Below are 22,556 nucleotides of genomic sequence, written 5' to 3'. Positions count from 1 at the left end.
TTTTTAGCCGTAGGCTAGTTCATCACATTTGATAGTAGAAGGTCAGGCTTAGGGTCTGCCTCTAAGGAAACGTTTCAGTCTAACATTAACGTAACGTAAAACTGGCTCTGAAACAACATTTAAAAAAAAAACTTAATGTAAAATGGGAGTTACATCGGGACTGTGGTGAGGAATGGATGCGCGAACAAGGTAGAGCTCCACCGTAAGAGACAGTGCCCCAGTCCGGCAGAGATACCCCGACGGCAGGAAAATAGGAAGGTGGAAGAACACGGACAGCGCAGCCAACGACAAGAGTGCTAGATTTGGTTGTACAGGTGGGTGTCCTTCAAGAAAGCAATCAGCGCAGCCAGCGTCGAGGGGTCGTTGCCAAGTAGCTCCCTGATGTTCTCTGGGAGTCGGTGTTGTTCGTGTAGCCTTTGAAACTCTGGGCAGACACACAGCACGTGTTCCACCGAGGCAGGGATGCTGCAGATTGGACAAACCTTGTGGAAGGGTGTCCCACCAAAATTGTAGGAAATCCTCGCATGGCCGGTCCGGAGTCTTGAAATGATCTGTTGGTCCTTGTACTTGTGGCTGTCTAGCCAGGGTCGTACGGTTTCTTCGATATTTCTCAGGAAAGTGGTCCGCGACTGAAACCATTCCTCCTGCCAGGCTTCCATGATAATATTCGCGATCCAACGCTTGACGTCTAGGAGTGGTACGTTCCTGGTGAAGTGGGGACCATATGGACCGGATCCCGCCAGCCTGTCTGCAGCCTCATTTCCAGGAACACCGCAGTGCCCGGGAATCCACGTAAAAACGGTTGAGGGTGGGGTATATCGTGTAATGGCTTGTATCCAGGGGTGGCGCGGGGCTTCGGCTTCCAGCGCCTGGATGACGCTGTGTGAGTCCGTTAGCACAAGGATCGGTTGATCTGCAGGAGTGATGGCTGCATCAAGAATAGCAGCGGCTTCTGCGGAAAAAAACGGAACACTCCTCCGGTAAACTTTGACTTGTTGCGGAGTTTCTTCCTGCCACTCCGAGTCCCACTCCAGCCTGTGATCGCGATCCGTCCGTAAACCGATGAACGTGCCCCGGATAGACCGACCCAAGAAGTTCTGCAACTGAACGCCTCAACGCTACAGAGTTATCTCCGGCTTGGAATCCTCTCTTAATCCACTTATCTATTTTGATAACGTTAGATCGCCAACTTTTCTCTCCATGTCAGTGGACCCTGGCCACCGGGGGGAGGTCAAGGTTGGCTGCAGTGCGGAGGGCTCTGTTCCCCTCGTTGAGGAGAAAGACCCTATCATTCCCGGATGTCTTAGCAGCGAGGGCAGCGGCTTTCGTAGCAGTAGCTGCAGCAGATCGATAGCGGAAAGGGAGGACTCCGATTTCCGCACAAGCAGCGTCTGCAGGCGTGGAAGGTAGAAGGCCGGATACAATGCGTACGTAGGTATTGTATACCGGAGCGAGGATGCGGTTCAGCTTCTCGGTGGCTAAGCAGGTAATTTCAATGCCGTAGAAAAGTCGACTGTCGATAACAGCCCGGGCGACACGAAGGCGGATCTCGCCGTTACTGGAGCGGTGCGGGCGGGAGATTGTCCTGACGATGTTGATGCGGCTACGACAGTTTTCTTTCACCGATCTGAAGTGCTGGTCGAAACTAAGAGTCCGATCCAGAACTACCCCCAGAACACGTACTGTTTTCTTAAGCGGAATTGGATGGTCCTGGATGGTGATCGGTGGTTCCCGAATCAGATGGCCCGAGTGGCAGATATGGCACCGTACACTCTTTGGAGCGGAGAGCTGGAAACCAACAGAAAGCGCCCACCTGCTGACGGCGGAGACAGCTGCTTGGGCAATATTCCTGGTCCGTTTAGTCATTCGTCCAGTTACGACGATGAGTATGTCATCGGCATAGACGATTACGTGCACGTTCTTGGGCAGTCGGCTGAACACCCCGTTCATTGCCACCAGGAATAGCGTAACCGCTATGACGGATTCCTGGGGCACTCCAGTTTCCTCGGGGAACGGATCCGATCGAGTGTTCCCGACAGTCACCTGGAAGGTACGATCAAGGAGGAAATTCAGTACAAAGTGCGTGATGTGGCCTTTTAGGCCCCAGCCGATGAGCCGCCTGATGACGCCAGGCGTCCACGTCCTGTTGAACGCCTTTGATATATCAAGGGATACTAACTCCGCATGGTGACCGTTGTCCTGGGCTTCCTTGAGTACATTCCCGAGGGCTGCAAAGTAAGTGGAGGAGCCATGTCCTTGCCGGAATGCATGCTGCCGTTCGTCAAGGAGACTGTTAGACTCCAGGAACTGCCTAAGTCGACGATTTACCATTCTCTCCATCACTTTTGCCGCGCAGCAAGTGAGCGCAATCGGCCTAAAGGAGGAGGCTTCTCCACTCGCCGCGTTGTTCTTCGGATGGGCACTACCAGGCTTTGTTTCCAGAGGTCCGGATACGAGTCAGTGAGCCATAGGCCGTTGAAGAGGGCGAGTAGCCTCGTTTTTCCGTCGAGGGAGAGGTTTTTTAACACCGGGTATCCAATCTCGTCCGGCCCGGCAGATTTACCAGTACTGCTGCCGAGGGCAAACTGAAGCTCCCGGAAGGTAATCAGCGTCTTGTAAATAGTCAACTTCGTGCGGCGGCGAATTTTATTCGTCCTCCGGAGTCCAAAGTAGGCACGATTCCCTGCCATTATGCGTCTTTGAATTTCTCTGCTGGTATCATTTTCGGCGGTCACCAGTGAGCCCAAATACACGAACTCATCGACCACCTCGATTTCGTCGCCGTGAATCTGAACTCGGGGTTAAAGGCTAACATTGTCTTCCCTAGAACCAAGGTTGCAAAGACTCATTTCAGCTAAAATAATGTTTTTCGGAATAATAAAACCAAAAGATGGTATGATGGCATGTTTTACTTGTAACTTACAAGAAGAGGTTACAAAGAATGCGTTGGAAACATAAAACCTGTAAATTTTGCTTTCTATGAGTCACAATCAGCGATTTGCTGATCGCTGAGTGAGTGAGTGAGTGAGTGAGTGAGTTTGTGAAAAATCGCTGATTGCGACTCTCATGAAGTGAAATAAACAGGTTTAATATGTCAAACACATTCTTTGCAACCTCTTCTTGTATCCTACCAATTCAAAATTTGATCATGGCATCTAATTATTTCATAATTTAGAAAAACATTGTTTTAGCTGAAATGAGTCTTTGCAACCTTGCCTAGAACCTCTTCCTTTCATGTATTTTGTCTTTGATGCGTTGATGGCAAGTCCAATCCGCCTAGCTTCAGCTTTCAGTCTGATGTACGTTTCCGCCATCGTCGCAATGTCAATGACATCGGCGAAGCCAAGAAGCTGGATGGACTTCGTGAAGATCGTGCCACTCGTGTCTAACCCAGCTCTTCTGATCACACCTTCTAACGCGATGTTGAATAGCAGACACGAAAGTCCATCACCTTGCCGTAACCCCCTTCGAGATTCAAAGGGACTCGAGAGTGTCCCCGATACTCGAACAACGCACATCACTCGATCCATCGTCGCCTTGACCAATCGCGTCAGTTTATCTGGAAATCCGTACTCGTGCATACTCTGCCATAGCTGATCTCGATCGATTGTGTCTTATGCGGATTTGAAATCGATGAACAAATGATGTGTGGGCACGTTGTATTCGCGGCATTTCTGCAGAACCTGCCGAATCGCGAACATGTGGTCCGTGGTAGCACGGGCAGCCATGAATCCCGCCTGGTATTGCCCCACGAACTCTCTTGCAAATGGTGACAGGCGGCGGCATAGAATTTGGGAGAGTACCTTGTAGGCGGTGCTCAGCAGTGTGATCGCACGGTAGTTGCAGCAATCCAACTTGTCACCCTTTTCGTAGATTGGGCATACGACACAATCCATCCACTCCTCCTCCCAAATCTTGGCAATTACCCAGTGCAGCGCTCTAGCCAGTGTTTCACCACCGTATTTTAATAGCTCACTTGGTTGTTGATCTACACCAGTTGCTTTGTTGTTCTTTAGCCGACTGATCTCCTCCTCAACTTCCTGAAGATCAGGGGCTGGTAGCCTGTCGTCTTCTGCGCGTACTCCAAGGTCTGTTGCCGTGCCACCTTCGCTTTCTGCTGCATCATCGTTGAGGTGTTCGTCATAGTACTGACTGCCACCCCTCAATCACCTCACACTCGTTTGTGAGAAGGTTGCCGTCCAAGTCCTTTCACATATCGGCTTGCGGGACGTAGCCTTTGCGCGAACTATTTAGCTTCCCGTAGAACTTCCGTGTGTCGTTTACACCGTACAGATTTTCCATCGCCTCGTGATCTCGGTCTTCCTGATGACACTTTTTCCTTCGTTAAACCGAGTTTTATTTGTTCCGCGCTTGTCTGTATCGCTCCACATTCAATCTCGTGCGGTGTTGCAGCATTCTCGCCCGTGCTGCATTCTTTTCCTCTACTAACAGTTTGCATTTGCCGTCAAAGCAGTCATTTCTTTGGTCCGGGATCGCAGTGCCTAGTGCCGCTGCAGCAGTACTACCTATGGCGGAACGGATGTCCCTCCAGCCATCTTCAAGAGAAGCTGCGCCAAACTGCTCTTACATGGGTAGTGCAACTTCCAGCTGCTGCGCGTAGTCCTGGGCAACTCCGGCGTTCCGTAATTGCTCATTGTTGGGTCGCGGCGTTCGAGAGTTTTGAGCGCATGCATACTGCAGCTAGGTAGTGTTCCGATTCTATGTTCGCACTGCGGTACGTTTTGTTTTCTGAAGGCAAAATTACGCATTTGCGTGCACAAAACGGACGTTATTTTGAGTTTATTCAATAGATAAGAAAAAAAGCAATAATTGGTTTGGGGAAAATTCTTCCTAATATTTTCCAATCGCGAGATATTCGTGGTCAATCGTATAAATTCGAGATATTTAGCTTTTTTCAAGCGTCCTGGAGGAAACCTTACCTTAATTAAAAGTGTTTCTGGTTAATTGACAAGGTCATGTGGTATTCGGTCATTGCGAGAATTTGTATGTACCACTTCAATACTGTTACGCATTTGACCACAATATATTGGTTGCTTGGTACATTATCAAAGAGCCTTGTGGGTGATGTGGCTGACAGCAAAGCGAGCGAACGATCAATGAAAATTAATACTTTTGATCAGCATTGCAGCAGTTGAACATTCGTGTAATTTTAAATAGTGAGCTAATGAAAATTGATGAAGTGTTCATTTTAGCAGATTTATGGAAAAGTTTCCAATCGATTGGCTTGTTTAGAATTAAAATTCATCCATTATTGACAGAGTTATAAGTGGCGAAAACCTGACCACTTTTCGTAACGCGTTGGATTTTGGTTTTTTTGAAATTGCACCCCCAATATGTTGCCGAAAGACTTAAGATTCTACTTCAAAAATGTTTGTCCAGAAAGAGATATCTCTACTGCCAAACATCTGAACAATTCACTCAGTGATGCAGCTGTACTAAACACCCTCCTACTATCAAATTCCCTATAAAATGTTTCACTATTGAAGTCCTTTCACAGCATTAAAAAAAATGTAGCTCGTTGTTTTGCAATAGAAAGATTTTTATACAAATGAGCCAGACTGGTTCGGTACTGATTAAAATATTTAATGAATTCAAAGAATCATAAAATTAGCTGGCTTCAGTTAGATCAACGTTTCCCTATTAAGCTTGATTTAATTCAACCGACTACGCATATCAATTTATATTTTTTGCACTGCCACCGTCTGCCCGTCGAAAGAAAACACCGAAAAGGTGAATGACATAATGCGCAAAATTCGCAATCTCGCGACGCAATAAATTACCCCTCTTGAATAACTTAACCCACTGACCTTTGCGGAGGCCCGATAACACGGTTTATTTCGCTTCCTCGGAGCCACCCTCGCCACCACCCGAGTTTAAGATTGATTTCGGACATGCAGGAAAACACCAATTTAGCTACTGCAATATTATACACTTGTTGTTGTACTTGTTCAATCATACGCCTATCGTTAAGAGAGCACATCCTACGCATTCATTTATTAAATAATAAAAATTAAAATCACATGCCAGCGCTTTTTTATGCAATTGACTGCCTACTGTCTTTCAGCGAGAACCCTTATCCGATGAAGGGTCCCACGCTACACTACTTCAGCACGTCCTTTATACCAGTTAGTGGAGGCATCTCTTTTATCGTCTTGCGGAACTCGTTCAGCTCGCAGCACAGAACGTAGCCTAGCATGGGATTGCTGTAGGAGCTGTTCTCCCGAAGTGTGCTGATCCACGTCAACTGATCACAGATGCTATTGCAGAAGGAGTCTTTCACTCGTTCGGCGTCCGTTAGCTGTGCCTTATTGAAGACGGCAAACGCTACGGCTTTGCTCTCCGATTTCACCACCGTCCAGTGGAACTTTGGAACGGGGAATCGGTGCTCTTTCAGGTACACGTCAACGTCGTTGTTGTTTTTATCTTTCAGCGAGAGGACTCCGTGAGCACCGGTGTAAATTTCAACTTCATTGGCATTTAGGTCGTTTATGTCGTCGATCAGGTTGTCAAAGTTTTCCAGAGCTGACAAATCCTTGACGATTTGATAGTTCCAGGCCAGCTTCAAGATTGACTGGTACTGTTTGTGTGTCAGCAGGTCTTCGTTGACATATCGCCGGGATTCGATCTTGGGAATTTTCTTGTTGCCGAAGACTCCCTTGAATCGCTCCACTTGATCGTTGATGTTCAGAGCTTTGTTCAATTCAACTTTATACCGTGGGGTCACATGTTCCTTCCGGAAGTAGTTGGCACTGTTGACTGTTTTGATGGCCAGTGCTTCGACCGTATTGCTTCCGGATTTGAGCTTGGTGTGAACAAACAGGGTCTGGCCACGTCTGACGTCGTAGCAAGCTTCACCAAGGATGTAAGATCTGTTGTTCACCGGATTGGTATAGCCATATTCGATGGATCGAGCATTGGTTGGGCAACCTCGAACTGGAACGATGATTTCTTCGATCGAGCGAACTTCACAGGATAGCTCGGAGATGAAATTTTTGTCCTGGCCGTCCACAACTGAAACATTCCAAAGGAGACAAACATCAATTGAATAATCATCGAAAACCACCCAATTTCAAACAACTTACCCAATGTCTTATCCTTCTTGCATTTTGCTTTGAGCACCTTCTCCGAGGAAAACTCCCGGAAGTGGTTGGGTGCACATGATAGCAGCACTTCGTCGCCAACGGCCAGCGTGATGTCCTCCGTTTCATCGCTCACGCTCTCGGTCGAGATGAGGGTTCCGTCCAGACTGAAGATCAATGGCGAAAAGAACGACCAATCTGGCTTCAAAGGCAGGACGCAGTTCCGTTCGATCACTGAAACGATGAAGAACCGTCGAAAGAGAACTGATAAAATGTTTATGCTGCTGCGAGTCGAACTTTGATTACCAACAGGACACCGACAAAATGTTTCAATAGAGAACAGTGATCTTCATGCGCTACACTCGATGGACACGGTTAGGTCCAGTCAAAACTCTTTGATAACGGATTTACGGCCAAGGTTGCTGCCATTCATTTGTTGTAAAACAATTTGCTTCTGATTTCTGAAATCATTAGATGTTGTGACGATATTTTGCACATGAATGTTACAAGAAGGGGTTATAAAGTATGATTCATGTCAATTTCGATTTCAAGAAGAGTGAATATTCACCGATCATTAAATCGCAATTTGTGACTCTCTGAACGTGAAATTGATAGGTTTTATATGTCACGCACATACTTTACCACCTCTTCTTGAAGTTTACAAGTTAAAAATACCATTGTATCATCTAATGGTTTCATAATTTCCAATAACAGTTTTATTTTTATAGGAAATGAATGGCAGCAACCTTGTTTGCGGTGAGGGAATTTTAATCATTTTAACCATGCAAGGTCTATGGCAGACCTCGAACCAGTATGAACTGGTGCTTTCTTATCAGTGGCATTCATTGTGTAGTATTTTCGTGAACATATCGCTCTGAAAATAGTACACGCATAATCCAATCATTCTACTCAGTCAAATTTGGCAAGGTTTTGCTCAAGATCGTATCGTTTTGCGGCTGTAAGTATTTTTCTGTTACTATCGTGCTGATTGCGGTAGGCAGCAGCGCCAACTTGGCTCGATCATTGTGGTGGGGTACGATTATGGGGTTTACTCTATGCTCCTAGAAGCCGTGAACCTTGGATTGGAGCAATGCGAATTATTCAGTCTCATTTGGAGTTTGTATTCAAGCCTTGGATTATTCGATAGGGTTAACAAGGGCAACGAACTTAAGTTTGCTGGGCGGGAACATCTTATTGTGCTGTGACCAGATATATTTGTTTAAGAACACTGTAAAAGATACTGAGACTCCAAGCACACATCATCGGAAGACACGTGTGTATAAGAAAATTTGCGAAAAAATTAAGGTTTGTGTCTCAAGCACGATCGCATTAATGACGGAGGTCTACGAGATTGTTTTTTTTGCCTAATAATTTAATTAATAATTACAAAGATATGGATTAATAAATTTTATTCTAATAGGATAAACAAACATTCAATTCAAAGTTTTCAAAAATGGGGCATTCAATATCTTTAATTGAATTCAATTTTCATGTTTCAAAATTATTCCTATCCCATTCAAAATTAGGTTCCAAATATATACAACCAATGTTCAGGTACATATAAATAATGTTTATTTACGGTAACCGGAGTGAAAATTCGCTGTTTAAAATGCATTTCATATAACAAACCGGTGCAAAACACACATAAGTACGCTATATAATATTATTACATCTTAATGTTGCAAAATTATGACAGATAAACTGAATCTCATTTGAGTTTGCCCTTTATCTGCGTTCAAACAAAAATCTATCAAAGAGCGAGCGCCTGAATTCAATTAATTTAACGTCAATTAAATAGTTTCAAATTAAAATAATTTTGTGAGTTGAACTGTTCCATGCTCATAGGGCTGTATTTAAATTTGCAAACAATATGGTGACATTTTGATATGTCTTTGTCCGGCTTTGTTTTGCTGATTTATGCCATGAAAGTTGCAAATCGTATACTGACAAATCAATACGTTACAAGCCAATGCTTTACATCCGTGTATTCTACATTTCATAAGTAACGATGGCAGATGAATTAAAAGTTAAAGACAAAAGCAAAGTTCCAGTTGGAACGTAATAGCTATGAATAATAAGAAGAAATTGTCAAAATTTTGATTTAAAGAATTATTATTTCAAAGCACTTTTACTTCCCTGGGGACAGAATTCTGAACTAAATTGGCCATACACTAGGTCTTATACATCTGATCAACTTTTTCAAAAACAGCAACCATCTATCTAGTTGAGCTTATACGATAGGTCTTGTCATGCAGAACGGAAGACAACAAACTTCTATCTAGTCGTACTGCCAAGTTAAAGCAAGCAATAAGATTTCACTAGCACACTAGCGTCACCTGGTGAGTGAATTCTAAACTTATGCTATCCATCACCCAATAGGTCTTATTCTTTAGAACAACTTTGTCCAAGACCGCTACCTTCTACCTAGTGGAAGTCGCAAGTTAAAGCAATAAGAAGAGAAATGGTATACTACTGTGATGTACACCATCCAATAAGTCTCCTTCACTTGAAAAACTATTCCAAAGACAGAAATCTTCTGTCTACTCAATATGTCAAGTATGGCAAATAATTTATTAGTGCCACCTGGAAGACGAATTCTGAATTCAACTGTTCACCTTTCAATAGGCCTTTTGTATCTGAACAGCTTTGATAAAGACCGCAACACAGTGATGTCATCGAGGGGGGCGACTCTATCTACGCTGCAGGAAAGATTGTGTTGTGCTGTGGCTAGCTGCTCGCACGCTGAGTAGATAGAAAGAAGATTGATGACGATTCTGAAGATTTCCTGCAAAAAGATTATGCGTGATGCAAGGAGATGCGAGAAATGCAAGAAGATTTTTCGAAGATTGATTCGCTAGTGTGAGATTTTTTGAGCAACTAAAATTGAGATTTAGATGTGTCGCCCCCCTCGGATGTCATGGTAAATTTGGAACTGGGTACTCTAATTTTTCTCAATTTTGAGTAAGTATCATCGGCCGTGTACGGCGTCTAACGATGTGACAACCTTCACATTCTCAGACGATCTGAAAAATGTACAGGTAAACTCTTTTCAAGGGGTGGTCACTCTACACCAAGAAGTCATTGAACTGACTTTTGTTTGCTTGTGAATAATGCCTTGTTTGGCAACCCGGTATTTTAACAGCTCTTGTTTTTGTTTTGTTTTCAATGTTTTCAAAAACGACATGAAATCCAGTTGGGACTACACATTGGATGCAACCGTCTCCAAGGATGCCTGCAAAGGACGAGCTCATTTGCTACATGATCCTTCCATCTTCGGCGGAAGCCCGACCCCGCACAACGAACGTCAATCATTAGTTAACCAGCCCTTCTGGGATCCGGCGGAGGAAACGGATATGCACCGAATTTTTACCACCCGGACTGATGAAGGACGCACCGCTGACCCGAAACGGACCAGCCAGCTTCATTCAACCGGCACAGCAACAGGGTGCAGTGCTGATGGTCTACGGACTCGAAAACAACACAGCCAATACCGATAATCTGTTCAATCTGTTCTGCCTGTACGGAAATGTTGTCAGGATAAAGTTCCTGAAGACCAAAGAGGGTACCGCCATGGTCCAGATGGGAGACGTCATCGCAGTCGAACGCAGCTTGAACAACATTCCAATCGGAAATGATGGTAGCAAAATTCAGATTGCATTTTCCAAGCAGAACTACTTGTCAGAGTCCCCCAACTACTATACCCTGTCGGACAATTCGATCAGCTTCAAGGACAACAACACCCTCAAGAACAATCGCTTCCTTTCGTTGACCCAGGCCAGCAAAAATCGCATTCTCCACTTATTCAATATCCCACCCGGCATGTCTGAGGATCTGCTGCAGACTGCATTCACTACCAAAGACTAGCACCCGTTGCAAGTGCGAATGTTCCCGCTGAAATCGGAAAGTTCCTACTCCGGATTGGTCGAGATCTCGGGCGTAGCCCTGGCGGTGAACGCCATCGTGAATTGCAACCACAATCACAAAGACACAACATTTCTGTTCATTATGAAGCTGTGCTTCTCCTCCTCCAAGACGATGAACGGTGCGTGGAGCAACGTTAGCTTTGAAAGACCGGAAGCTTCTTTTTCTGAGAAAATAAAGGATTTTCCTTTTTCTATATACCTAGTTAATGTAATGATTCGTAATTATAATTTCTCATTGTGTTAGTTGGAAGTGCAAAAAGGCAGGAGAGTTAACATAATTTGTTGAATTATTTCGAGCAGTTCGAATGGTCTAGTTTTGGCCTAGGGTTTTGTTGGGTTGTTGACTTTCTGATTAAAACTCAAGCACCGCTTGTCGTGACCGGACCAAGATTTTCAGCGTCAGCCACGGCTACACGAATTAGCGATGCAGCTCCCACTGCTTCCAATGCTGCTGATGCTGTTCTTACTGCTGGTCCGTCTCCTCTAAAATTCGTCAAAAGAATGTTGTAGGAGACGGATCAGCAGCAGCAGCAGCATTGGAAGCAGCCGTGGAAGCTGCATCACTAGTTCGTGTAGCAGTGGCCGGAAACCTCGGTCAGGTCAACATACCGCTGTCAGCTGTTCTTCGTTTGAGAGGAAATGTGGACGCGACTGCCGTCACGGGTGTAACGATTTTGATAACGGAGTGTTGCTATGCAAGCGATTGCCCTGATTTCTTCATGCTGGGTGGTCAGAATGATTGTACGCAGTCCGGTGTGAAATGATGTACCTAGTTCTTCGGACAGGCATCAGGATGTGCGCTGACCATTCAATTTAAGAGAATCCGTGGCAAGACACGGTTGTGTTTTAAAATAATTTGATTATATTGTGGCAACATCAATAACACATTTGACACATGCACACTGCGCAGGCGCAGAAAAAGTTCAGTGTTGCCAGTAAGTTTAAAGATCAGAAAAACTGTAGCCACGGGTGCCAAACAGTGCCAGTGACTGTGCCCAAGCTAGTTTTTGGCACACTGTGCGGAGTGACCATCCCCTTGACTCTTTTATAACCTCGAAACCGGTCGTCTCTCTCTGTTCGCTCGATAGTCATAGCAAGCGAGCACGTTATTGGTTGATTGGGGACTAAAAGTTTGATCAATCTAAATTGTTTACTATTGATAAATGATCAAAAATAGTTTACTATTGATAAATGATCAAAAATGGTAGAGCTATAAGCGTTTAAAGTCTAACACTATTTCGTTACACATTTTTTTGATTTTCATCCAAGTAAAGTCCACATCAGCAAAATCTACGGCAACCAGTGGGATTTTAATTCACAAATCCCATACAGTTCACGGGAGCATTGCCAATTATACTAAGGGTACCGCTAAGGTACACGAGTCTTTGGCTAATAACATGTAGCATTCAAATACGTTGACCACTGCCGCATTTAATTCAGCAGCGTTCTCTAATACACTCAAGTCCTTTTTTAGACAGTTTTCTTTACTTCGTTCTCACCGCACCGTGATTACCTCTCACCCCAGCAGGTCTGGGTTCAATCCCAGTCGGCGCCGCCGGGATGTTCTGAGACATAACATCTCTGATCACGCCTGATTTGGAAGGGCAGTAAAGCCGTTGGTCCCCGGTTCATGAGTTGATGGGTTGATAGGTAGGGTCCAGGTGTGGGAAAAAAGAAGGATCTTGAATGTGAATGGGCCTGAGATAAGACTCATGATGTTCTGCTCAGAATGCAAAAACTGTCGCTCTAAGGCAACCGAGACCCTCATATTACACCGAGGAGTATAGCGAAATACACGATAAACAAGCAATTTGTCCATACATCTCTTTAAAATGAATGGACCTGGGATCGCGTTTTTCTGCTCAGTAAGCAGCCATTGCAACCGACGATCTTTCAAATACGAAAACTAAAAGCTACGAAAAAGCATTTTGGCCTTCCATAAGTTCCACTTTCACACGACTTTCAGTGTTTCAATTTGCTTCTTAAGCATTGTTCAGGCTATCATAGCAAGCCATTGATTTTCAGTCATATGCACATATAATCATAATTCATTCGTTTATGGAACTTTTTTGTGTAGCCTCGTATGTATTTGATCAGTACAGAACCAAATGCTTAAATATGTGGTTTGTAAAACGAAAGTACACACTAAGAATTTTTACAGAATTCTATTTTTTTTTACCGAATATGGAACAGCTGAATATTTGGCAATCTATTCGGTAGTTTTATTATTTACAATCCGTTCAGTAAATTTTCTTCACTCTTGAGCTGTCAAAATTTACTGACCTGGATTGTAAATTTTACAGAATAATTGGTAAAATATACAATCCTTTTTACCGAAATAACTGTTATTCATTATTTTCCTGAATGAACCATAATTATGATTTTTTTTATTGATTCATTGATTATTTCTTTCATGTGCTGTCATTAAATTAAAATGACAACAAAACAAACGATTCGTTTGACTCATAAAACGTTAGTTTTTGTATATTACCATCGTACGTTCGTACAAAAATAACATTCAACAGAGAAGGACGATGTTACTGACTCCGTAACAAACTATACACAAATTGGCTTGATGAACAAAGAAAAAATGGGTTTGCAGCGAGTAAGAGCGTACTAACTATAAGCTTCTAGTACTGCAAAATGAACTATTTGAGGTACTAGCATAAATGAGTACAATGCTAGTACAACGGTGTTCTTTGTACATATGTCGAAGGTCTTGAATGCAAATGCAAAGTGTGTGGCTTCTGGAACCGAGGAATCACCCAACACGCTCTGTAACGAATCCCTCTTACCTGTGCTGCTGCCAGTATGCTAATGCCGCGAACGATGCTTGGTGCTTCGCAAACGGGCGTGTGATGCCGAAGATGGTGACGCGTCAAGTATGTGCATACAAGGTGGGATATTTCAGTAACGCATGACAGGCGTTATCGGCAGGGTTGCCATTATAAACTTGTTGTACCACACACAAAGTATTTGTATTGCAATTTTATTATATAAAAAAAACGAACCACCATCAATAGGTTTCAATTCGTTTGGATTTATTACATTTCACCTCGAAAATCGTACATTCGCTCTTTTCATACGGCATTCTTACATGTTGTTTGACATCAATACATAGTGAGACAAAATGTTGGTTTAACATAAAGAAATACCGTTGCGGCAGAGAAGGACAATCCCTTTGTTTACGTTGTGTAGCGATATCAACTATTTGCAAGTGAGTACGTGAAACGAAGGTTATCTGTCACTTTGCAGGGGGCTTGGACACTTAGTACCTGCCAATTTTGCTACATGGGCCTCCCTTAGCTCACTCGGTAAAGGCGCAGCTACAAAGCAAGACCATGCTGGAGGTGGCTGGGTTCAATTCCCGGTCCGGTCTAGGAATTTTTCGGGTTGGAAAATTTCTCGACTTCCTTGGGCATATAGAGTATGATTGGACACAATTATACCAATCCAAAAATGGTACAGGCATCGAAAGCTCTCAATTAATAACTGTGGAAGTGCATCTAGAACACTAAGTTGAGAGCACGCAATAAGCTAATATGCGATATGCAATAAGCTTGAAATGCGAAGAAGAAGAAGACGAGTCCCAATAAGCGATTTTGTCATTTATCTCACCCACTCTTCACTCTTCACGAGGAGGCGATCAGAAAATCACTCATTGTGACTCTGTCAAAGCTTATTACCGGAAATGGATGTAATGTCGGCCTAAATGCTCCTAATTTGGGCCCATACATAAATTCAGCAATCGTCTAGATTTTCAATAGCAACCAAAAATATCCATTAGTACATCTAGATAAAATTGATAAATGGCAGATTTTTTAGCGATGGGCCCAACCATTTCCCCTACCTGCAAATTGGTTGAACATGTTTGGAACCTTATTTTGAATGAGATAGGAACTGAATTTTAAAATATAAAAATTGAATTCAATTAAGTTTATTGAATGTAACCGTGATTTTGAATTGAAAGTTTGTTTATTTTAGAATGAAATTTATAAATGAATAATTTTGTAATTATTAATTAAATAATTAAGCAAAAAACCAATCTCGTAGTCCTACGTTAATAATGGGGTCGTTTTTTTTTCTACTGTCACTTGTAGTTTGAATATAATTAAATGTCGTTAGCCACTGTATAATATTATCAAGTGAACAGAGGGTTAAACATCCTTATCTAATAATACGGGACTATTAGAGTTGACAAACGAAAAATTTCCTCAACTACATTAAATAGTAAACAACAACAAAAAATTTCTTATTCTTTTTTTTTCCTCGTCTCAATAGTAAACATTTGACTTCATTGGATCAACGCGATAAGGTAAGATTCTTGGGAAGAGCCGACTGAAAACGTTGTTTTCTTGAAAATACAAAAATAATGGAAAGTTTCACAGACAGCCAATAATTGTTTCCACTTTTCAGCTGCGTGAAAACACCGCTGCGCCATCTTCCATTTATGCTGGAAATTCGCCGATCTAGCAAACACCCGTTGCCAACCCAAACACAACAAAACACTCCCTCCGACCGATCACCAGCAGATTGAAACTGTAATAATGGCTCGTTGCTCTTCTTTGTTATATTTAAGCACTTTAATCAAGCGTCACTTTACATAAATTGTTTTTCATTTGACCTTAGTGCAGCCACTCGTCCATGCATGGATGTAGTATATACAACATTTCTTCGTCACAATCAACAATCATCGGCGCGAGATGGGATCACATTTTGCGCTGCCATCATCATAACAGGCAGTGTACTGAACGGGATGGAGGCGCATAGTCCTCCCAGCTTGGCTGGCATTTGCCAAACAGTGGCAGCAGCTGATTTCTCGAAGTTGTGCTTAATCTGTTGCTCTCAATCGGAAACACGTTGCAAAATGTTGGTGGACTATTTGAGAGCAACGTCACAAATTCCACGACACTAACGACCGAGCACTATTAGTTTGATGAACTATATTGAAAAATTGCATTTGCACTTCCTGAGAAGAGATCGTTCTGCGCTGCATGATCACTGTTTTCTAGAACACACCCACTTTTCGGGCGTCGGAACCTGTCTCGATAGGCTTGAACAACTTATTTGTAATAGAGAGTAGACAAGTACCATTTGCTGCGACGAAATGATTTCCAATGGTGAACACTAGAAACACTGCGAGCATCACTTGGATATTCACTAATTTTACCATTTTTTTTTTTGTTCTGCTTGACTTTAGTATATCACAGTTTAACTCCTATCGGGATCCACGGTGCAGCAACAGAATCAGCTCCGTATGGCGATTGAGTCGGTTGACCTGTTTCCTGTTCGCCACAGTTGGCTTCAGACTCCTTACTAGTCTCGCGTGCTTCGCTCAAATTCCAGATGCAACTAAGTCGAAGTTCATCCCGAGATCGAAATTTATAACCTCTGCAGATGTGTTTGTGACTGGTGATTGATAACGACTACTGCTCAAGTGGAGGCTCGTAGCACACGGATGAATGGTTTTTGCGAAATGAGATCACTTCGTTACGGAAACTGCTCGGTTTCGTGGACATTCTTAGTTGGGCCAAACCCTGATGATGAATGTGAAGTCAGTTTTCAAAATTCGACTGAATTGGAACAAGACCGACTGACCATTTGCATTAGAATCGATTTGATATTGGGGCTAGTCCCTGTAAACGCCACTGTAAATGCTGGACACTGGGAAGTTAGTAGCCGTTCGCAGTGAACTTCTTCAGAATGAATCAGAAGTAGATCACGATCAGTGAACGACGAGAATTTCTCTGAGTAGCAGCTTCTGTGCTCAGAGCAGTGCCGCCACTCTCTCGCACCCGGCTTTCTCCGAGCCAACTACCTCAGCACCAGTTGTTGCTCTTGACAGTGAGATTGACCGGCTAGCAAAGTAATTGATAATGAACTACAGTGTAGGAGTAGCACGATTGAGCCTCAACATCCATTAATCATCGTTTTACGCGACGTCTCGTATGTACCGCTACCTCCAGCAGATTCCACGCCAGACCAGTAGTCGTGCCCCGATGAGTAGTCTTCGAGAGGGATGGGTCATCATCATCACACACATGCTGATGCTCACTATACGACGCCACTACCACATGCTGACGAGAACCGGTGATAACCGGCTGCTGGAAACGGAGTGTGTTTATCGTCCACTATCGCACACGCGCGTCCTGCCAGAATGTCTGCGTCGCCTGTTGGCTGCAATGTGCCTGGTAATGTTGGATTCGCGCTATTTCAACACACAGTGATTACTCTTCGACGGTTTCTGCTTAGGCTACTCCCGGCATTTACAACTATACTCCCGTTACCTTGGAACGCAATATTGACGCTATAATCAGATCCGATGTTAAGATAAGCGTCCCACCAAAGGGTGAAGCCACACCCAACCGCAAAATGTAACATCCTAGAACAGATTTTGCATGAAAAAACATGCTGCATTTGTAATTTTTTATCGCATGAACAGATTCTGTCATGTGGTCGTCCGAAGGTTTTGACGATGAACTACGTGTTTCCTCACTATACTGGGGGTCACATTACGAAATCAAAAATGAGGCATGTAACAAAAACAGTGGCAGTTTTCAAACGCATATTTCTCAAAACCATTAATGGGAAATATGTCATGCAATATGTCATTCGACGGAGAGTTTATCCAGCAATGTTTTGGTTTATATTTCAAATTGTGAAAATATTTAAACAATTAGGAAATTAGACGAACAAAATATGAATATTTCACGAACTAATCAGAAGATCGGACGAATGGGATGATATGGATGCGATCAGATAGTCAAGCTGATCGGAGCTAGCAGATAACGTCAGAGGAGCAGCGGAAAAGGAATCTGCACACAACACCGTACAGTTTCTGAGCCGTATTGGATTTGCGTTGGAAAGAGAAAGGCAACTATAGCTAGTTTACACACTCATACCTCTGCAAATACCAGCCGGTCCAGACACTGCAGCATGGTGTAGTGATAAGAGCTCTTCGTCTTTTGGAGCTCGGTGATGACACTTAAAAGCACACTACGAAAAAGTAATGTAAATTGCGTTTCCCTGATACCAACCCATGTAGCGGCCCCATTGACATAAGAATCAGTTGAAAGAAACGAGAAAATCAACGTACTCTTCGTCGAGTTGCTTATGTTTCGGTTTGAGAATACTTGATTTAACATGAAATGTTTTAGTGTGAAGCAACTAGCAGTCAGCCTCAGAAGGTGTCGTCAATGATAATCATAAAAAAGTGAGATTGTGATGGTGAAAATAGCCATCAGCAATTTTGCTTGTGCTTGTGCCGTTAAATTATCTCTAGAAACTCACCTTTTACTATTCAAGCATTATCAGTAGAAAAATTCTTTAGAAAAACATCGTATCTTATTTCGGCTTAACACTGAGCCACACACAAATTAATCGCAATAAAAACAAATCTCAGCGCAAATTTAACAACTCTTATTTCAATCGCTACAGGGATGCATTATTTTAACTGTTTTCATTACATCAGCACGTAAATCTACTTGGACAATTTAACTCATTTTAACTTTATGCCGAAAATGGCTAAAAAAACTGCCTATTTATCCGCAGTTTGCCGGTGAGCAACGAACATTCTTTGCTCGACTGTCGAGCTGTTCAGTCCGTATTTTCGCTCGAGTTCTCGATTCAATTTTGTTTCGTTTTGTGCTGTCGCGTTGCGCCGTGGAAGTGTCGCTACCTTCTCGCGTTCTGGCAAGTTTAATTGAACTTGCAAACACGAAACAAATGGTGCGTAAACGTGCCTATGAGCCAGCAGCGGGCCCTTAAAAGAAAGTGCTAATCAAGCCCAGCGCGTCGCAGGATGACGCCGGAAAACGAGTACTGCAAGCCAAAATGGCGATGGTGACGCTGTTCCCATTGCAAGACGAGAGTGGATTTCCCCGCTTTTCACGCCGGTGAAGGATGTTGCCAAGCTGGGTGCCGAACTGGCAAAACACAAGCTGCTGCCTCGCTTCAAGCTTTGCAGCATCGGTACAAAAATCATGTGCTCCAGCTTGGAGGAGTACAAACAAATAGGAAGTTTCCTGAAGAACAACAACGTGGACTTCTTCACGCATGATCTGCCATCGAGCAAGCCACTGAAGGTGGTTTTGCGTGGATTACCGTCGTTCGAGGCTGCTGCGGTGAAGTCCGAGCTGGAGCGGCTTGGGCTCCAACCTGAGGCCGTGTTCCAGATGAACCGGCGTCCCAACCAAAACACCAGCTTCCGTGATCAGTTGTTCCTGGTGCATTTCACGAAGGGATCCACCAGTCTTGCGACCTGTTTCAGGTCATCATCAGTTGGGAGCATTACAAACCCCAACATCGTGATGTAATGCAGTGTATGAACTGCCTCTCATATGGCCATGGCACCAAAAACTGCCACATGAAGACAAACTGCGGCAAGTGTGCTGGAACTCACTCAACTGCGTCCTGTGAGCAAGTCGATGACATCGAGCCAACGTGTGTCAACTGCGGTGGAAACCACCAAGCCTCCAATCGCGGATGTCCCAAGCGAGTGGAGTTCATTAATATCCGTCGGAAGGCCACAATCAACAACCAGCTCGGTCGCCTTCGTAATCATCGTTCGCCTCCTGTACTAACGGAAGTCCAGTACCCAGCTCTCCAGCCCCGTCGACATGTTCCGAACCTAGCCCCGCTTCCGCTCAACAACCAACAAGCCAATCCCGCGAGTATCCAAATGGTTCCCAACAGTCGGACAGTTCAGCATCGTCTCGCTGTTGCTGCGGTTCAGCCAATTCCAGGCTCATCCACCGCCCCTGGTTTATCATACGCTGGTGCTGTCTCAGGTGAATCTATCGACGATTCTCCGTTCACCTCGGAGGAACTTGTGACGCTCGTGGCCGAGGTCATCATCATCATGCGTACCTGCAAGACTCGATCTGAACAGCTTCATGCTGCCTTGTCACTCGTCACCAAGTATGGACCGTGAAGCTATAAAAATTGCAAATTGGAACGCTTGCTCACTGACGAACAAGCATAGAGAGCTACTCGATTTCCTCAACGCCAAGGAGGTCGACATTGCTATCATCACCGAGACGCATCTGACGCCCGAACTGAACGTATTCCTTCCCGACTTCCGGCTCGTCAGACTTGATCGCACCTGCTCTGGAGGTGGAGGAGTGGCCATCGCTGCAAGACGGAACATCAGTTGCCGGTTGTTACCAAACTTCCAGCTGAAAACAATTGAAGCCATCGGAGTGGAGGTGAGCACATCACTTGGCCCAATCACCATCATCGCGGCCTACTGCCCCAAGCAAACCAACATCAGGGACGGGTCGTCAGTGGCCCTCCGCAAAGACATCATCAAACTCACCCGGAGGAGCGGGAACTTTATCATCGCTGGCGATCTGAACGCAAAACATCAAGCTTGGGGCAACGGTCGGAGCAATAGAAACGGCATCATCCTCAATGAAGACCTGCAAGAGGGCCACTATACCATCTTGGCCCCGGACTCTCCCACCCGGTTGAGTCGGTCTGGGGTCCATGCGACCATCGACATCTTCGTAAGCAACATGGGACACAACGTCTCGCAACCTGTGGCATTCCAGGAGCTGAGCTCGGACCGCTACCCGGTGGTGGCCGAAGTTGGATCCTCGGTAAACCGATTCGAAGCTTCCCGGCGCAACTACCATCGAGTCAACTGGGCGCAATATCAACTCTGCGTCGACACAACCATCGACTACGATGTCCAACCGGGGACGTCGGAAGATGTTGACCGGTGTCTACAAACCATCGAGGACGCGATTTCCCGGGCCAGGGAACAACACGTGCCAGTATCCAGACAGGTGAGTAACACTCTGAACCTTGACAGCCCTACCAAAGATCTCATTAGACTCCGTAACACCATTCGTAGGCAGTACCAGCGTACTGGCCTGCCTAACTTGAAGACCAATTGTAATCGATTAACAAAGATCATTCAGGCCAGGATGGTGGATCTCAGAAATAACGATTTTGCTAGTAAGATCCGCTCTCTCCCAGATTATGCTAAGCCCTTCTGGAAACTTACAAAAATTCTTAAAAACAAGCCTAGGCCCATTCCCCCACTGACCCCACTGGATCGTCCCGGCGACCCAGTGGTTCATCTGATAACTCCTGAAGAGAAGGCTGCCGCGATAGGTCAACACTTCGTCAGCTCCCATAATCTCGGACAAAACATCGTCAGCCCTCATGAATCTGAGGTTGCTGAAAATGCAACCAATCTTCTTCAGATTCCTAACATTTTTCCAGAGGAATCCGAGATTACGGCTGACGAACTGTTGGCCTATATTAAATCATCTAAAAACATGAAGGCCCCAGGTTTCGACAACATCCTGAATCTGGAACTCAAACACATGAGTTCCAGATTCTACAACCATCTGGCACTGATTTTTAATCAGTGCCTCAGACTTGGCTACTTCCCCTCGTGTTGGAAGTCAGCTAAAGTCATACCCATCCGGAAACCTGGGAAGGATCCGTCCTCTCCTTCAAGTTATCGACCAATCAGCCTTCTCTCAGGGTTATCAAAACTGTTCGAAAGAGCACTGTACCACCGGCTCCTAACATCTGCCGATGAAAACAACTTGTTACTCGAGGAACAGTTTGGTTTTCGGAAAGGTCGTTCGACCGTCCACCAGCTGACTCGAGTAACAAACATTCTCAGACGGAACAAGTCTGTTTCGAAAACATCTGCCATGGCGTTGTTGGACGTTGAAAAAGCATTCGACAATGTCTGACATGATGGCCTGGTGTTCAAATTGTAGCAGTACGGTCTTCCAATCTTCCTAGTGAAGATCATAAACAACTATCTATCAGACAGGACGTTCCGAGTCTCTCTGAATGGCATCTCATCGGATGCTTTCAACAAGGAAGCATTCTTGGCCCCATCCTATTCAACCTGTTCACCTCCGATATGCCGGCTCTCCCTGATGGTGGATCATTGTCTCTGTTCACAGATGACACATCCATCGTCTACAAGGGTAGGGTCATCGGAGCTCTGACTGCCAAACTTCAGAGAGGCCTGGACGTTCTGTCTGAATATTTCAACAGCTGGAAGATCCGTATCAACGCGGCAAAGACCCAGGTCATTATCTTTCCACACTCGAAATCTCCTAGACTTGTTCCGTCGGAGAATAACAAGATCTGCCTGAACGGCACAGTGGTGGAATGGTCCAAAGAGGTCGTGTACCTCGGGCTAACACTAGACAGCAAGCTTCTTTTCAGGGAGCACGTTGACAAAACCAAAACCAAGTGCAACATCTTGATAAGATCGTTGTATCCACTTATCAACAGGAAGTCAACCCTGTCCCTGAAAAATAAGCTTGCTGTCTACAAACAAATCATCCTTCCTGTAATCGAGTACGGTATGCCAATCTGAGAGATTTGCGCAAAATGCCATCACCTTAAACTCCAAAGGATCCAGAACAAGATCCTTAGGATGGTCCTAAACAGTCCCCCGCGGACTAGAAATTCTGAGATCCACTTCCTGGCTGGAATTCAAACATTAGAAGAACGGAGAGTATTCATCCTGGAAAGGTTCAGAGACACCTGTCTG

At 44.5% G+C, this 22,556-nt stretch overlaps 1 protein-coding gene across 2 annotated transcripts; it reads right to left on the bottom strand.

The window, feature by feature from the left end:
* Nucleotides 1-5,929: 5,929 nt before the first annotated feature.
* Nucleotides 5,930-16,394, bottom strand: LOC135703843 (uncharacterized). 2 transcript variants are annotated; one of them, XM_065225171.1, is made up of 3 exons: nucleotides 16,115-16,394; nucleotides 7,104-7,364; nucleotides 5,930-7,032 (listed from the first exon to the last, which is right to left on the bottom strand). In XM_065225171.1, exons 1-3 carry the CDS (start codon nucleotides 16,194-16,196, stop codon nucleotides 6,122-6,124), a joined length of 1,254 nt encoding a protein of 417 aa, XP_065081243.1. In that variant the 5' UTR covers nucleotides 16,197-16,394; the 3' UTR covers nucleotides 5,930-6,121. The 2 variants fall into 2 exon arrangements, with proteins under 2 accessions (XP_065081243.1, XP_065081244.1); XM_065225172.1 differs by having other exon boundaries at nucleotides 7,104-7,334; nucleotides 16,115-16,393.
* Nucleotides 16,395-22,556: the final 6,162 nt, after the last annotated feature.

Source organism: Ochlerotatus camptorhynchus, unplaced genomic scaffold, assembly GCF_037179485.1.
Source record: "Ochlerotatus camptorhynchus isolate MF236.1 unplaced genomic scaffold, CSIRO-AGI_Acam_v1.1 ptg000222l, whole genome shotgun sequence".
NCBI classification, from domain to species: Eukaryota; Metazoa; Arthropoda; class Insecta; order Diptera; family Culicidae; genus Ochlerotatus; species Ochlerotatus camptorhynchus.
Note: the sequence above shows the minus strand (reverse complement) of the source record. Positions and strands in the feature narration are given on the sequence as shown.

What these genes read in the sequence shown, in the direction of transcription:
- LOC135703843 (XM_065225171.1), bottom strand. Translation starts at nt 16,196, where the DNA reads ATGGTAAAATTAGTGAATATCCAAGTGATGCTCGCAGTGTTTCTAGTG. An exon ending in TCATTTCGTCGCAGCAAATG is followed by an intron (nt 7,365 to 16,114) that starts GTACTTGTCTAC and finishes ACATTTTATCAG; the next exon opens with TTCTCTTTCGACGGTTCTTC. An exon ending in CAAGAAGGATAAGACATTGG is followed by an intron (nt 7,033 to 7,103) that starts GTAAGTTGTTTG and finishes GGAATGTTTCAG; the next exon opens with TTGTGGACGGCCAGGACAAA.